Source organism: Mesoplodon densirostris, chromosome 16, assembly GCF_025265405.1.
Source record: "Mesoplodon densirostris isolate mMesDen1 chromosome 16, mMesDen1 primary haplotype, whole genome shotgun sequence".
Lineage (NCBI taxonomy): Eukaryota > Metazoa > Chordata > Mammalia > Artiodactyla > Ziphiidae > Mesoplodon > Mesoplodon densirostris.
Genome location: NC_082676.1, coordinates 63,968,311 through 63,983,273, shown reverse-complemented (window position 1 = coordinate 63,983,273; position 14,963 = coordinate 63,968,311). Strand labels below are relative to the sequence as shown.

The 14,963-nt window shown below is 48.3% G+C and overlaps 1 protein-coding gene across 1 annotated transcript in view; it reads right to left on the bottom strand.

Moving 5' to 3' along the window:
* CREBBP (CREB binding protein) overlaps positions 1-6,767 on the bottom strand; it is a 136,433-nt gene extending 129,666 nt beyond the window's left edge. Inside the window, exon 1 of the mRNA XM_060119953.1 lies at positions 6,435-6,767. Coding sequence (XP_059975936.1) covers positions 6,435-6,519 — 85 coding nt within the window. The 5' untranslated portion in view covers positions 6,520-6,767. The remainder of the gene's footprint in view (positions 1-6,434) is intronic.
* Between the last annotated feature and the right edge of the window lie 8,196 nt (positions 6,768-14,963).

The window sequence follows — 14,963 nt, the reverse complement described above, 5'->3', positions numbered from 1 at the left end:
GGGGGAAGCCACTTTTGCTTACTTCCATGCCTTTCCTAAAGATACCCTCCCACCCCAATCTGTGATTCACATCTCTTCAAGTCAAAGCTCGAGCTGGGCAACCTTGCACATGGCTCTTTTCCGGCACTACTGTCAGCAAATCACAGCCCCCACAGAAAGGTGAACACGCAAAACCCCCCAAGAGACACTGGTGTAAGCGCTGACTTCCTGCCTCAATGACTTGCTGCAACGTGACAATCCTGAAAGCTAAGCTTAGACTGAATTGGGAAAGTATGGCATCCCTTCCCCCAATTTATGCAAGAGCTGTGGATGCCACAGCAGACCAGGGGAGCCCATCAGGCATTGGACAATCTTCTGATGAGGGACGCGCCACTAAGGAAAGGCCTCAGAGTGGGCTCAGGGAACACTGGGCACACGTGCTGGAAACCAGAGGGCATGGCCAGGAGTCTGAGAGCTTCTGAGACACCATCTTGGACAACCTGAGAGGACTAGATGCAAGCCATGGGCTGAGATCACACCCACGGAGATGAAACTCTCTGAGTGGCCAGAGTGCTTTTCCCAACACAGAAGGCACAAAAACCCAGCAGACTTCCCCAACTGCCTGGCTCCTTGCTCTGGCTCAGTGAGAGAAGCCCAGGGGCCACCACAGAACAGGAGCACTAAGGCCCTGCCTCAGGTGCCACCCCCACTTGGACACCCAGCCCTGGGCTTATGCACATGGGGCATTCAGTAAACACTGGGTGAATAAATGAAGCCTTCTTCAATTGCCCTTTCTGACTCATGCATTTGGGCACTTGACTGCATTTTATATTCTTTTCTCAAGTTTTGCCTCTATGTCTTATCTTTGTCAACACAGTTCTAAGCTACTTGAAGGCATCACCAGAATCCTTTGTACACTGCTACTGCATAAGGGGTACCTCAGACTGAACTGTAATATACACAGTAAAGAAAGAGTCACATATTTGTTTGCTGCTTAAACAGACCATGAAATACACTTCAAAATTAATAAGAATTTTCAGAACATATCATACTGCTTAAGTTTTTGCAATTTTAAAATTTCATGGCCATCGTGTTCCTACAAAAAAAAACAATTGAAAATGGAGGCAAAAATCAATAGTATTGATTAAAGAACTCCTGGCTATATACTGAATGTGCTACACTACAAAAAGATTTGCCTGCTTGTGCGCCTGTGTGGACACGCATACATGGCTACTACTGTTTCTAGAACCATCAGCAAACGTGGCTACCAGGGTGCACCCACTCTCCCCTGTCAGGATGGTGCTGGCACGCACTGAGCACTCACTCCAGACCAGGCACTTCTCACCCAGCATCTCATTCCACCTTCACCATCACCCTTGGAGATGGGGATGGTCATCCTCTCTTTTTCACAGATGAGGAAACCGAGGATCCTCAGAGCACCAGTCCCACATTACATCAGGGTCACAAACTGCAGCATGAGGGCCAAACCACCTGGCTGTCAGTTTTTGTAATGAGAGTTTTGCTAGTTTTACTGGCACACAGCTGCACACATCCGTGTACATATTGTCCAGAGCTGCTTTCACGTCAAAATGGCAGCATTGAGTTAGCTGCAGCAGAGACCTTGTGGCCTGCAAATCTGAAATTATGTCCTCTGACCCTTTACAGAAAAAGCTTGCTGACCCATGTATTTGGGAATGGTACAAACTGCAAGCCCCTGTCTCCAAGCCTCACAGCCCATCAGCAAACTAAGGCTGGGAGGGCCCGCAAGAAAGTGCCTTGGCTATGCCCAATTTCTTCTGAGCACAAAACCTCTGTTGAGCACCATCTCTTCACGTACCCTTGGAATATACTTGAAATGCTGGTTTGAATGAGATAAAGAGGTAGTGCCCTGACTAATGTTACCCCAAGAACTAAAATGGCTTAAAGCAAGCTTTTCTAATCTTCAAAACTCACAATAAGGAACATTTCATCTTAACCCAGGAAAGCATACTTCGGCAAAATCATTTTAAACTATTTTGTTCTCAAACACATTAAGTAAAAACACAAAGCTGGCACTTATGTAGCCCCAAATAATCACTTTGTCACACAACTATCAATACAATGGCACAAGTTAGAAGTTGTAAAACTACAGGCTAACAATGTAAGCATCAACTTCCAATAGTAGGATTAAGCCTAAGTCCCTTTACAAGCCATTCTCAATATGTTTGAGAATTACAGAATCAAATTCAAGCTTTAAACAGCAGTGATTCTCAATCTTTTGCTCTACTGTGAAGGCTCCCTTGGTGGGATTCATACTTACCTGCCATCCCCAAGGAACTTCAAATGAGGCCACTGTTCTCACTGCTCTCACAGTTATTCAAAAATCCCTACTTTTCTACTAAGTAAAAGCTAAGCAAAGTCATGAAAAGTCCTAGAAGTCTCTACAAAAAACTCACATTTCCTAGTTAGCCAGAACTTAGTAAAGAGATGAAATAACCTAACTGGTCCTCAATTACCCACTGCAATAAACAAGAACGTAAGACCAGTATAGGCCGTGGATAACACCCTGCTGCACCAGAATGAGAGGGAGGGGGGAGCTCCTACCCCAGGCCCCTAATAGGAAGAACACTCTCCTGTTCCATAGCTGCTGACAAACTTTCCCTACAGGGACTTAATTCACTTGCTGGAGTTATGCTACTGAAACTTAGCTGCTGACAAACTTTCCCTATAGGGACTTAATTCACTTGCTGGAGTTAAGCTACTGAAACTTGCTAAGTGCTATAGTCTCCCAGGTCCATGAATGAAGTAAATTCCATGTTTATGGATGTAGATTTATAAGATGAATTTATCAATTTACTTTAACGATCTAGGTTTGATTCTGGTTTTTACCCTTTATGTTATTTTGGGCAGATCACCTCTCTTAAGTCTGGTTCCTCACCAGGAATTGGCAGGAACAGTATCTTCCCTTCCTGCCTCACAGGTTGCTGTGAGGACCAAACTGAGGTGATGGGGAGAAAAGCACTCCGATACGTAAACCTAAAAGCTCATCATTTTGCCGTAAAAGGTATTTTGGTTGGTAACGGTATTTACACCAAGTTTCTTTAAATATAGTTTTCTCTTGCACTTAAAGGGATTCACAGTATAAAATGTAACCACAACTGCTTAGGGACATTTATACAGCACAGGATGAAACATACCTGTGTTCAACTTTCAAAAGGCAGTCCTACAAAACTTTTTTATAGTACATCTGTTGAATGTAAATTTGGCTTCAATAAAGCTGACCAAAAAAAGTCTACTGCTTGCCTAGATATTTATTTGTTCCACACTGTTAAATCATGAATCCTTGCTGCTGAAAGACACTAATATGCTGATTTAATTTGGACATATTAAATAAAAGTTTCCAAAACACACAACTAAATACACACTGGTAACACAAAGTCCTACTTCTCATAAAGGAAGATGACATTTGTAAAAAAGCGTTTACGCCTTCAATGTAAAACAAGAAAATGCTACTTCAACAACATCTGATACCATCAAATTCTGTGCCACTCCAGAAAAAAGGCTGGGGTTGGGTGAAAAGTACTGCTTTCCTTCTTCCTCTTGTTACCTTCCTTTGGGGTACATTCCCGATTTCTGCATCAGGTCTGCACTCTCTCCTCAGAAACCTTCCCAGACCTCCCCAGCCTGCACTGATCTCTCCCATCTGTCTCTGGTGGCAATGACATTTATCAGAGATGCCGCCTTACCTCACTGGAGTGCACGCACATACACGCTCCCCCTGCAGGCAGCATCCTGGCTGGTAACTGCCTTACCTTACTGGAGTGTACGCACATACAAGCGCCCTGCAGGCAGCATCCTGGCTGGTAAGCGCCCCAGCATCAGGTGTACTATTCTGCCCCTCCCGCACACCCGCCCCGGGACTCAGTTGACACTGATGGCTCCACAGGCCAGTCCCCAGAGACATGCACTGCATCGTGACAGTCCAAGTCACTCTTATTTCTCAGGCCACCAAGGCCTCCTCCTTCTCCTCCTAACCCTTCAGCTCTTCCCATGCAGAGCTCCCCTCCCTCAAATTTTATCACATAAGCATGAACATACCTTGCTCTGCCTGGCCCAATTTTATCCTAGAAGCCACAAACACACATCCCCTCACTAAAATGACGCTGTCTCTCTCAAGAATTCCCAGGTCTCTCCCCACTTTTCCACCTAACCAAATGCTTTCACTCCTTTGACTGGTGTAATGTAATTGCTTTAGTCCTTTATTGGCTTTAATATACATCCTTAAGATCTCTGTTTTAGACTAGTAGCTATAGGAGACAAGGTTTTATCTTTTTTAATATGCTCAATTATGACCCCTTCCGTGGCCCACCACGCTAACAGACCCTCTCACAATAATGTGATGGTGATGATGTGCAACCAAGGACCCAACATAAATATGATGGTGAACTTATTCTTTGGATTATTTAAACAGAACTGTTAAAAACTGACTTTTTTGTTCCACATTTATAAAAGAGCCCCAAAGTCTTACAAGGATCAAAGTTGGCAAAGAAGGGGAAAAAAGTGGTCAAGAGTAGAAAATCCTTTCTGATAAACTTTGTTGTGATTAGCAGCACATTAAGTAAATATGTGACCATCCAATAACAGAACTACCCAAAAGCCAATCCTTTGGGCACCATCTTGGAAACAGCTGAAAGTATATAGTGGGACAAGCCTTTTTGTTAAGTGTCATGTTACTAATTTGTCCTTCTTCATAAAACAAAATCTACAATAACCTCATTCAACAACAGAAAAGCTGTAAAGCCATTCAAAAGTTACCAGTTTCAAAGGACAAGCTTCAAGGCTGAACTTGTCTGGTACGATCTACATTTCATATGATTAAAGATTTTTCACTCAAACATGCCAAGATTAATGAAGCAAAGGAGATCTATTCTGCAGTAAAATCATAGTTTTTTTCAGGCAGTAAAATCAGAGCATTTAAATCTTGGTTGTTCCCACATTTCTCACTTCAGATAAGCCAATTTTACAAAATTAACATCAAACTCAACTCCTTATCAGTTTTTAGAAAGAGTATTATTAGTGACTTATATATCGTGAGACTTACTGATTCTTCCCCACTGTTTAACAAATTTATTTCAACCAGACAAGAATCTTCTTATGACTGATTTGTTTTTAAAAAAAATTGTTTCCCTCACTTCTACTTTAACAGTCTAGGAATTGTATTAAAACTGAAGCCACAAAATTCAAGTTTTGTTTCAACAGTAGAAATAGATTTTTAGACCACTAGTATAAAAACACTAGTGGTCAGTCCCAGAAATATTTGCACAAGCTGAACAGCTGTGTCTACTGCAAATCTGAAGGCATTGCTGCAGCAATATAATTCAATTTGGACCCATTCATTATAAACTGATTTTCAGATGCTGCTACTGCAAGACCGTAGTGGAGAAACGCAAGCTGCGCTGGGAATCAAATCATTCACAGCGGCGCACAAGTTTTTATTTTACTGCAAAGGAGAGTTCTGAAAGAGGAAATACAACTAGTTCATAATGCTACCGTAAACCAGCCCAGAAGAAGCTAGCATTATTAAACGAACAGAAAACTAAAATACTTCTCTTAGGTAACTGATATGATTACCTAAGGAAGTTTCCAGGGAAGCTGCTTAAAAGAATGATTTATTCAGTACCCTGCTAAAAATTTTTTTGGGAAAAAATGTAATTCCTACATTCCTGAACATAATTTTTAAATATATATCTACACTGTAAAAACAACACAAGCGCCCTTGGAGACTGCAGCCCAGGTGAATCTGCTATTTAACTTTCTTCCGAAGTCATACACGTGAAATTAAACACTCCACAGCAACTTTCATGACATCTTGCTAACGAAGTTTGGGGTTGTGAAAAATGGAATGACTTAGGTGACCAGCAACAGGAGTTTTCAAAATAACTACTAAGCATTTTCCCAAGGAGCACATTCCAAGTAACTTCGAAGTCGTAACTCACAGGCTGGCTGCTGCTATGAGTGTCTTCTGGTCGCAGCCTTGTGAATGTGTTACCAATTCAGAAAACACTTCGGGTCCCCTTTCGGCTGCACTATTTCCTTTTCTCACTAGCAAACCTACCCTCCGCTGACATCCCTCCAGACAGCCACGCGTGTGTCGATACACGGCGGCAGAGAGAGGCGTACGGAATCACCACGCAGAATAGACACGCTCCACTTTACTTTTTCTCCCTGGAAGTACCCCTCGGTCTCCACGCGAGGAGGGTTCACCAACTCCGGGCGATCCGAGCGCACCCGGGCATGTGTCGCCCTACTCGGGCCCCATGACAGTCTTCCGACAAACTTCCCCCTCTGCGGCGCGGGTCCCGGGGAAGGGGCTGCGCGGTCCTCCGCTGAGTTCGGGTCCCCCGAGGGCACTCACCTCCAGGTGGGGCTGACAGCGACCCCCGGGGCCCCTACCCCCGGCCCGGCCCCCTCCTCACCTGTGCTGTCATTCGCCGAGAAGCCTGGCGAGCTGAGTTTGGCTCGTTTGGGGTTGGGCGGTCCGTCCAGCAAGTTTTCGGCCATTTTCACCTGCTCGCGAAAACAGCCCCGAGCGCGGGCCGCGGGGTCGGAGAGGGCTCCGGGGCGGGGGTAGGCGCCAGCCCCGACGGGCTGCGAGGGGAGAGGAGCGAGCCGCGAGCTGCGCGAGCCGCGAGCCGCGAGCGAGCGCCGAGGGAGAGGGAGGGCGCAGGGCCGGGTGGGGGAGGCGGCGGCCAAATCTCAGCCACAGCAACAGCGCCCCGCAGCGCTCACCGCCCGCCCCCGGCCGCCGCCGCCGCCGCTGCCGCCGCCGCCGCCGCCGGCCGCGGCCCCCTCATCCCCTGCCCGCCTCCCGAGCGCGACACTCCGCGGCGGGGGCGCCCCGGCGGCCCGGTGGTGCCCCCGGGCCCGGCTGGCAGCGACGGCGCCCGGCCGGGCGGCTCAGGCAGTCCCCGGGAACATGGTGCCGCCGCCGCGCCTCCGCCTCGCTCCCCCCCCCGCGCCCCACTTAATTAATTCGCTCGCGGCCCGACGACCGGGGGGCTCCGGGCTCCGCTCCCCGCCCGCGGCCCGCCGCCGCCGCCGCCGTGAGGAAAAACAATGCGCGAAGCGGGGCCGCCGCCGCCGCCGCCGCCGCCGCCGCGGCCCCCCCACCCCCCGTTCCGCCGCCGCCGCCGCCGCCGCTGCCGCCGCCGCCGCCGCCGCCGCCGCGACTCCGGGAGGCCGAGCCGAGAGGCTAGCGGGGCCGCCGGAGCGGGCGCCGAGGGCCGGGCGGAGCGGGCCGGCCGGGCGGAGCGGGGTACGCGGGCGGTTGTGGGGCCCGGGACCGGCGGGGCCGAGTAGATCGCGCTCGAAGCCCCGGTCGGGTCCGCGACAAGATGGCGGCTGTTGATTCCTCAATTAAAAAAAAAAGAAAGTTTTTTTTCTTCTCTTTCCAGAGCCTGAACGGGGAGGGGGAGGGGGCGGGGCACGCCGGTGCGTCACCCCCCCCGAGGCGTCACCACGCACGGCCCCCGCCCCGCCCCCTCCACCTGCGCCTGCCGCAGCGGAAAGAGCCGAGCGCGCTCGGACGGAAAGGGCCGAAGACGCGGCCGCTGTGCGTCGTGCCGCCGGGCGGCGGGGCTACTGGGCTGCCTGGCGGGGGCCGGGCCTGCGGGATGCCGGGCGCCGGGCACCGCCGCCACTTTTGTTCTGACGGCGACTGGGCGGCGAGGGCTCTGGCTACGGCCTCGTCGCGAGCCGGGCCCCCAGGCGCGGAGTCGGCGCCGGCCGGGCCCGCCTGTCCCGCAGGGCGACTCTGCCAGGTCCCGGCTCCTCACGCCCCTGCCCCGCGACCCTCCTCCGCGACCAGGCCTGGCCACTTCCCCTTGCCGGATGCCAGCGATGTGTCGTGGCCTCTGCAGGTTACATACTGCTCTCGGGTCCGCCTGCGAGCGGGTGCAGATGGGGAAACTGAGGCAGGAAGTGGCAGGACCGGAATTCGAACTCCCCCACATGAAGTGAGGGGCGCGCAAGACTCCTGAGCCCCTATTCCCCAGCCCGATGAGATGGGGGCCCCAGGTCCGACACCTTCACCTGCATCGGGAGTTGGTGAGCGCTGCCTCCCAGCCGAACGCGCTCAGCTTGCGCCCGGCCCAGAATGTCCCATTACATTAGGGCTTAGGGCCTCGACGACCGGGGCGCGCCCCCCACCCCCACCCCAGGACAACCACCTGGACCCCACAGGTGTTCCAGACAGGTGTGGGGTCCCAGGGAGACCGGCCCGCGTGGCCACTCCCCGCAGGACAGTTCCACAAAAATCTAAGGTGTTCACACATCTCAGCTCCTTATCTGCTTCTCACAACTTGCCAGCGCTTCATCCGAAGTCCTTATCCGAAAGGTATCACCAGCAACCTGTTTCCTAAGCTAGAATCCTGTGAGTCAGCGCCGACTCCTCCCTCTGTCCCACCCACCAAGCAACCTGCCTTCCCAGGTCCTTTACCTGGACAAACCGCTCTTCCTCCCCATCCCACTGCCCCAGAGGCGTCTCGCATCTCCCGAGTGGCTACGATGGCAGCTTCCCACTTCACTGTCCCTTGCAAACCGTATTTCTCCCCACGCAGCATGAGAGTTAACTTCTTGGAAAAACAGAGAAAGAACTCTGCTTGAAACAAATAGCTCCTACACATAGGGGAAAAAAAAAAAAAGCCCATATATATATATATATATATATATATATATAAATATATATATATATATATACACATATATATATGTATATATATGGTCGGGAAAAAAAGAACATATGTATAGTTTTTTTTGTTTTTTTTTTTGTTTTTTTTCTGTGGTATGCGGGCCTCTCACTGTTGTGGCCTCCCCCGCTGCGGAGCACAGGCTCCGGATGCGCAGGCTCCGGATGCGCAGGCCCAGCGGCCATGGCTCACGGGCCCAGCCGCTCCGCGGCATATGGGATCCTCCCAGACCGGGGCACGAACCCGTATCCCCTGCATCGGCAGGCGGACTCTCAACCACTGCGCCACCAGGGAGGCCCTGTATAGTTTTAAACAAATATATATGTGCAAAAAAAGTGATTGTCTTCAAGTGTCAAGACTGAGTGATCTTTCTACTTTTTCCTCTTTATATTGTTCAAAATCTTGACTGCCCCCCCATCCCTCCCTTCCACTTTCCATTCTTCACTCCACCCTCACTCCCTGACACCCACGCAGCCACTAGGAAGTCCTTACCATTCCGACCTTTTTATATTTTTGCAAATGCTGTTCCCTGTGCTGAGAATACATATACCCGGCAAACTCTAACTAATCCCAAGACCCAGTTCAAATATCACCTACTCCAGGAAGCCCCGCCCCAGCTCAGTTTTGGGCTCCCACAGCACTTGTGGGCATACTTCTGTGAAGGCATACCACACACTTTCATTTTTCATCCTTCATGTTTTTATTTATCCATCAAATATCCCCTGAGAATCTCCTGAGAGCACTGCCACTGTGCTAATCTCTTGGGCAAAGAATAAAGAAAGAAATCTCTATATATTTGACGAGGCCAAAGAGCAAGGCCTGGAAATCAGAAACAGAAACATTCAGGAAGTCAATTTACACAAGAAGGCAGAAGGTGTTTAGAGTCACAGAGTAACACAAAGCCAGGGGCATCCTATATCTGAATGTGCCTTGTGTGTGCCTCTCATCCCAAGTCTGTGGGCCCCTTGAGGGCAAGAGCCAGGTCTTAGTACAGTGCCCTGCAAGAGGTAGGTTTGTAAAATTTCATGAATGAATGAACACTGTCAGGTTCCCCTGAGTCCTAGAGGCCTCCAGGACACCGAGAAGGAAGGGCTCCAGCCTGAGGCAGCTCCAGGCCACTCACCCACAGAGGGGACAACATGTCAGGTCACTGAGAGGCCACAGCCAGGACTTGCTTGGATCAGTAGGGACACCACCTGGCCTTCAGAGTCCCTGGGTAAATGGTTTACACAACAGTGGCCCCATGAGCTCATGCCACCCCCTCACCCCCAGAGGGGGAAATTGAGGGCACCCGTCCCTGTGACCCAGAGGTAAGTGACCTGGATGTGTCAGGGCTGGGGCTGAAACACAGGTCTTCAAACCTTCAAACCCCATGTTCTTCCTACCTCACCACGCTCAACCCTGAAACATACCTGCTCTACAGAACTTTTTCTATCTCATTTGTATCCTTTTGTTATATTCCTCTGCTTTTTCTTTCCTTTCTATGTCTTGTCTCCTTAGTCTGACTCCCGTCAAAGAACACTGCACTCAGACATCGACAGCGGAATAGCAAGAAAGGAAATATGGTTCCTGTCTGCCCACCCTTAGCTTGGGATCAAGGTCGACACAGACAAAAGGGAACCAGCACTATTGAGTGCCTTCTGTATGCCAGGCCACTCTGCCACATGCTCCACTTGGATCAGGACTTCCCACAATCCTGGAGGGAAATATCATTGTCCACACTTTATTGAGGAGGAAATAAGGCCCCAAGGAGGGCCAGTCACTCAGCCACTAAGGGGCTCTGCTAGGTTGCAAACATAAGGTTGCCTCCTGCTCTCTCCATTCTCAGAGGCCGTGTCATCAAGGAATCCCCATTTACAGAATGCTTCGGGCCCGGGAGAGGAGGAGTAGGTAGAAATAAATCAGGAGAGACTTCCTGAGACAAGTCCATTTGAATCCATCAACTGATGAATGGGTAAATGCAATGTGTTATAGCCACACAATGGAATATTATTCAGCCAGACAAGGAATAAAGCACTGACACAGCTACAACATGGATGAACCTTGAAAATACGATGTTTAGTGAAAGAAGACAGTCACTAAAGACCATATATTTTATGATTCCACTTATATGAAATGTCCAGAATAGGCAAATCCATGGAGACAGAAAGTAGATTAGTGGTTTCGGGGGGCTGGGGAGAGGGGGAGACAGTGGATGGTCGCCAAAGGTTATGAGGTTTCTGTTTGGGGAGATGAACATGTTCCAAAATTAGTGGTGATGATGATTCACAACTCTGAGCTGAAAAACCATTGAAATCTACACTTTGGGTGAATTGTATGGTACGGGAACTCTCTGTCAATCAAACTGGTTCTTAACATGTCGGTTTGGGAAGAAGGAAGAGAGACAAGGAAAGACAGAGGGAGGCTGGTGCTCCCAGCAGAAGGACACAAGTCAGGACCAGTTGGGAGAGCAAAAAAGGGATCTGCATGGTGGCACCAAGTGAAAGCTTCCGGGGGGAGGGGAGGGGCGGGGTTGGATTTGATGTGATTGGGATTTCCCATTTGGGGGCTGAGGGATGAACTCAGCAGAAAGAAAACAGAGACCCAGATTCACAGACTGAACTGGAGAGAGAGGACGTTGATGAGGGAGAGTTGAGGAATGTGCAGCTCAGGCTCCTGCCTCGGACCCCAGTGGACATTCATGCTCAGTGGGCCCCAAACAGAGGCCGCAACCTTGTCTCCACTCCAGCTCTGCCTCACGTGCTCCCCTTCCGGGGAATGGCTCCTGACTCTCTTCTGGGGGCCTCAGGGTAACTTCCCACTGTCCCCTTGCCTGAACCTTTAATCTCCCCCCTACCCCAAGGGCTTCTTTTTGTTTGTTTTGTTTCGTTTTTGTTTATTTATTTATTTATTTATTTATTTATTTATTTTTGGCTGTGTTGGGTCTTTGTTGCTATGCACATGCTTTCTCTAGTTGTGGCGAGTGGGGGCTACTCTTCTTTACGGTGCATGAGCTTCTCATTGCGGTGGCTTCTCTTGTTGCAGAGCACGGGCTCTAGGCACGTGGGCTTCAGTAGTTGTGGCAGTTGGGCTCAGTAGTTGTGGCACATGGGCTTAGTTGTACTGTGGCATGTGGGATCTTCCCAGACCAGGGATCAAACCTGTGTCCCCTGCATTGACAGGCAGATTCTTAACCACTGTGCCACCAGGGAAGTCCCCTCCCCACCCCGGGGCTGCTTTTCCTCAATAAACGGGCAGCCTTCACAGTCAACCCTGATCCTGCCCCATCTCCTCCATTCCCAGTCAAGCTGCTTGACCCAGTTGTCTACACTGGCCTGACTCACTTCTCTTCTCCCAGCCATGATTTTTATTTTTCTTCATGAAAAATTTCAAACCAGTTACAGAAAGTAATGTATAGACACTTCTGTCTATATTGTTAAAGTAGACAACGTTAACATTTTGCCACATCAGCTTCAGACCTTTATTTTACTTATTTATTTAAGGAATCACATGTCAGAGACAGAGCTAAAGCCCCCATTTCCTGCCCCTCTCCCCCAAAGTCACCGCTTTCCTAAAGTTGGTGTATATGGTTACCATGTAAGATGTTTATTTTTACTAAGTCAAACCAAGTGGAATTGCCAATACTTGACTGTTTTTGATCCCCACCCCGAACAAATTAATATGGTTGATCTAAATATGACATGTGCATACAAGTTTTTCATCCTGCCAAATTGAAACTGTATTCATTAAACAATAACTCACTATTCCCTGCTCTTCCCAGCCCCTGGCAACCACTGTTCTACTTCAAGGTTCATCTGTGTTGTAGCGCATGTCAGAAATTCTTTCCTGGGCTTCCCTGGTGGCGCAGTGGTTAAGAATCCGCCTGCCAATGCCGGGGACATGGGTTTGAGCCCTGGTCTGGGAAGATCCCACGTGCCGTGGAGCAACTAAGCCCGTGAGTCACAATTACTGAGTCTGCGCTCTAGAGCCCACGTGCCACAACTACTGAGCCCGTGTGCCTCAACTACTGAAGCCCACACGCCTAGAGCCCGTGCTCTGCAACAAGAGAAGCCACCTCAATGAGAGGCCCGTGCACTGCCACGAAGAGTAGCCCCACTCGATGCAACTAAAGAAAGCCCAAACAGCAACAAAGACCCAACACAGCCAATAAATAAATTTTTAAAAAAAGAAAGAAATTCTTTCCTTTTTAAGGCTGAATAATAATCCATTGTATTTATATGCTGCACTTTGTTTATCTCTTCACCCACTGATGGATGTCTAAGTTGCTTCCACCTTTTGGCTATTGTGAATAATGCTGAGTGTACAAATGTCTCAAGACCCTGCTCTGTCTTACTCCTTACTCCGTTCAGGCTGCTAAAACAAAATACCATAGACTGGATGATTTATAAACAACAGAAATTTATTTCTTACAGTTCCGCAGGCTGGAAACCCAAGATCAAGGTGCCAGCAGATTTGGTGTCTGGTGAGAGCATGCTTCCTGATTCATAGACGGCTGTTTTCTCTCTGTGTCCACACATAGTGGAAGGGGTGAGGGAGCTCTCTGAGGTCTCTTTTATAGGGGGCACCCCTAAACTCCTGAGCTTTTCAAGGGTCAACTGAAAGGTTCCCCCACCTCTATTACAGTGTTTCAAATTTAGAGATATCTAGTAAGGAGAGTTCCACCACCCCCTCTTCCTTTTCAAAGCTGTCTTGACTATTCTTAGCCCTTTACTCTTCTAGATGAATTTTAAGGTAAGTTTTTCTAGGACCATAAAAAAAAATTGGATTTTTTATTGAAACTGCACTGAATGTGTGGATTAATTTGAGGAGAATTGCTATTTAAAATATAGTGAGTCTTCCAGATGAACATGTCATCCCAACACTATGGGATGTAATCTGCAAAATCCAAACTCTGGGAAGCTCTGCAGGAAACGCAACTTGGACTTCTTTAACAAATAAATTTCAAAGAAAAAAAACATAAAGTAGATGAAGGGAGATCCTGCATATAAGGGGACTTAAGAAACATAACAACCCTGATTCCAACAAGTTAAAACAATGAAACAATTGGAAATTGAAACACTGACTGGCATGAAATGATATTAAGAAATTAATGTTACATTTTTGTGTGTGATAATGATACTGTGATTATATATTTTTAAATAGTCCTTATATTTTAGAGGGATAGGCTGAAAAATTTGTAGGTAGAATAATAGGATGCCTGGGAGGAGTAGATGGGAAAAGAGATGAAACAAGATTGGCCAGGAATTGATAGTTATGAAGGTTGAGTGATGGGCACTTGAGAATTCATTATATGATTCTGTATATTTTTGTGTATTTTGAAATTTTCATAATAAAATGTTTCTCAAATATTGAAATATTGAGTCTTTCCATCCACAGACATGCTCCATTTATTTAAATTTTCTTCTGTCATTTTTTTTTTTTTTTTTTTGCGGTACATGGGCCTCTCACTGTTGTGGCCTCTCCCGTTGCAGAGCACAGCCTCCAGACGAACAGGCTCAGCGGCCATGGCTCACGGGCCTAGCCGCTCCACAGCATGTGGGATCTTCCTGGACCGGGGCACGAACCCGCGTCTCCTGCATCAGCAGGCGGATTCTCAACCACTGCGCACCAGGGAAGCCCTCTTCTGTCATTTTTTAAAAATATTTATTTATTTATTTTTGGCTGTGTCCGGTCTTAGTTGCAGCATGCAGGATCTTTTGTTGAAGAGCGCAGGCTCTTGTTGCGGCACGCAGGCTGCCCTCTAGTTGTGGCACATGGGCTCCAGAGCATGCAGGCTCAGTAGTTGCCCTGCGCGGGCTCTCTAGTTGTGGCATGTGGTCTCAGTAGTCGCAGCGCATGGGCTTAGTTTCCCCACGGCATGTGGGATCTCAGTTCTCCGACCAGGGATCAAACCCATGTCCCCTGCATTGGAAGGCAGATTCTTAACCACTGGACCACCAGGAAAGTCCTTAAATTTTCTTCTGTCTTGCAAAGTTTTATAACTTTTTCCATAAAGTCCTGCATATCTTTGGCTGATTCAACAAATTTGCCAATTACTTATTTACTAGTTCTAATCACACTAATAATTTTTCTCTAGAGTCCTTTGGATTTTCTATTTAGGCCATCAGATCACATGAAATGAAAACAATGAAATTTTGTTTCTCCTGTCCAATACTCATAACTTCCATTTATTTATCTTGTTATACACTGCCAGTTAGGTCTTTCAGAATAATGTTGAATTTAAACAGTGATAGATGCATCTATGTCTTGTTACCAACC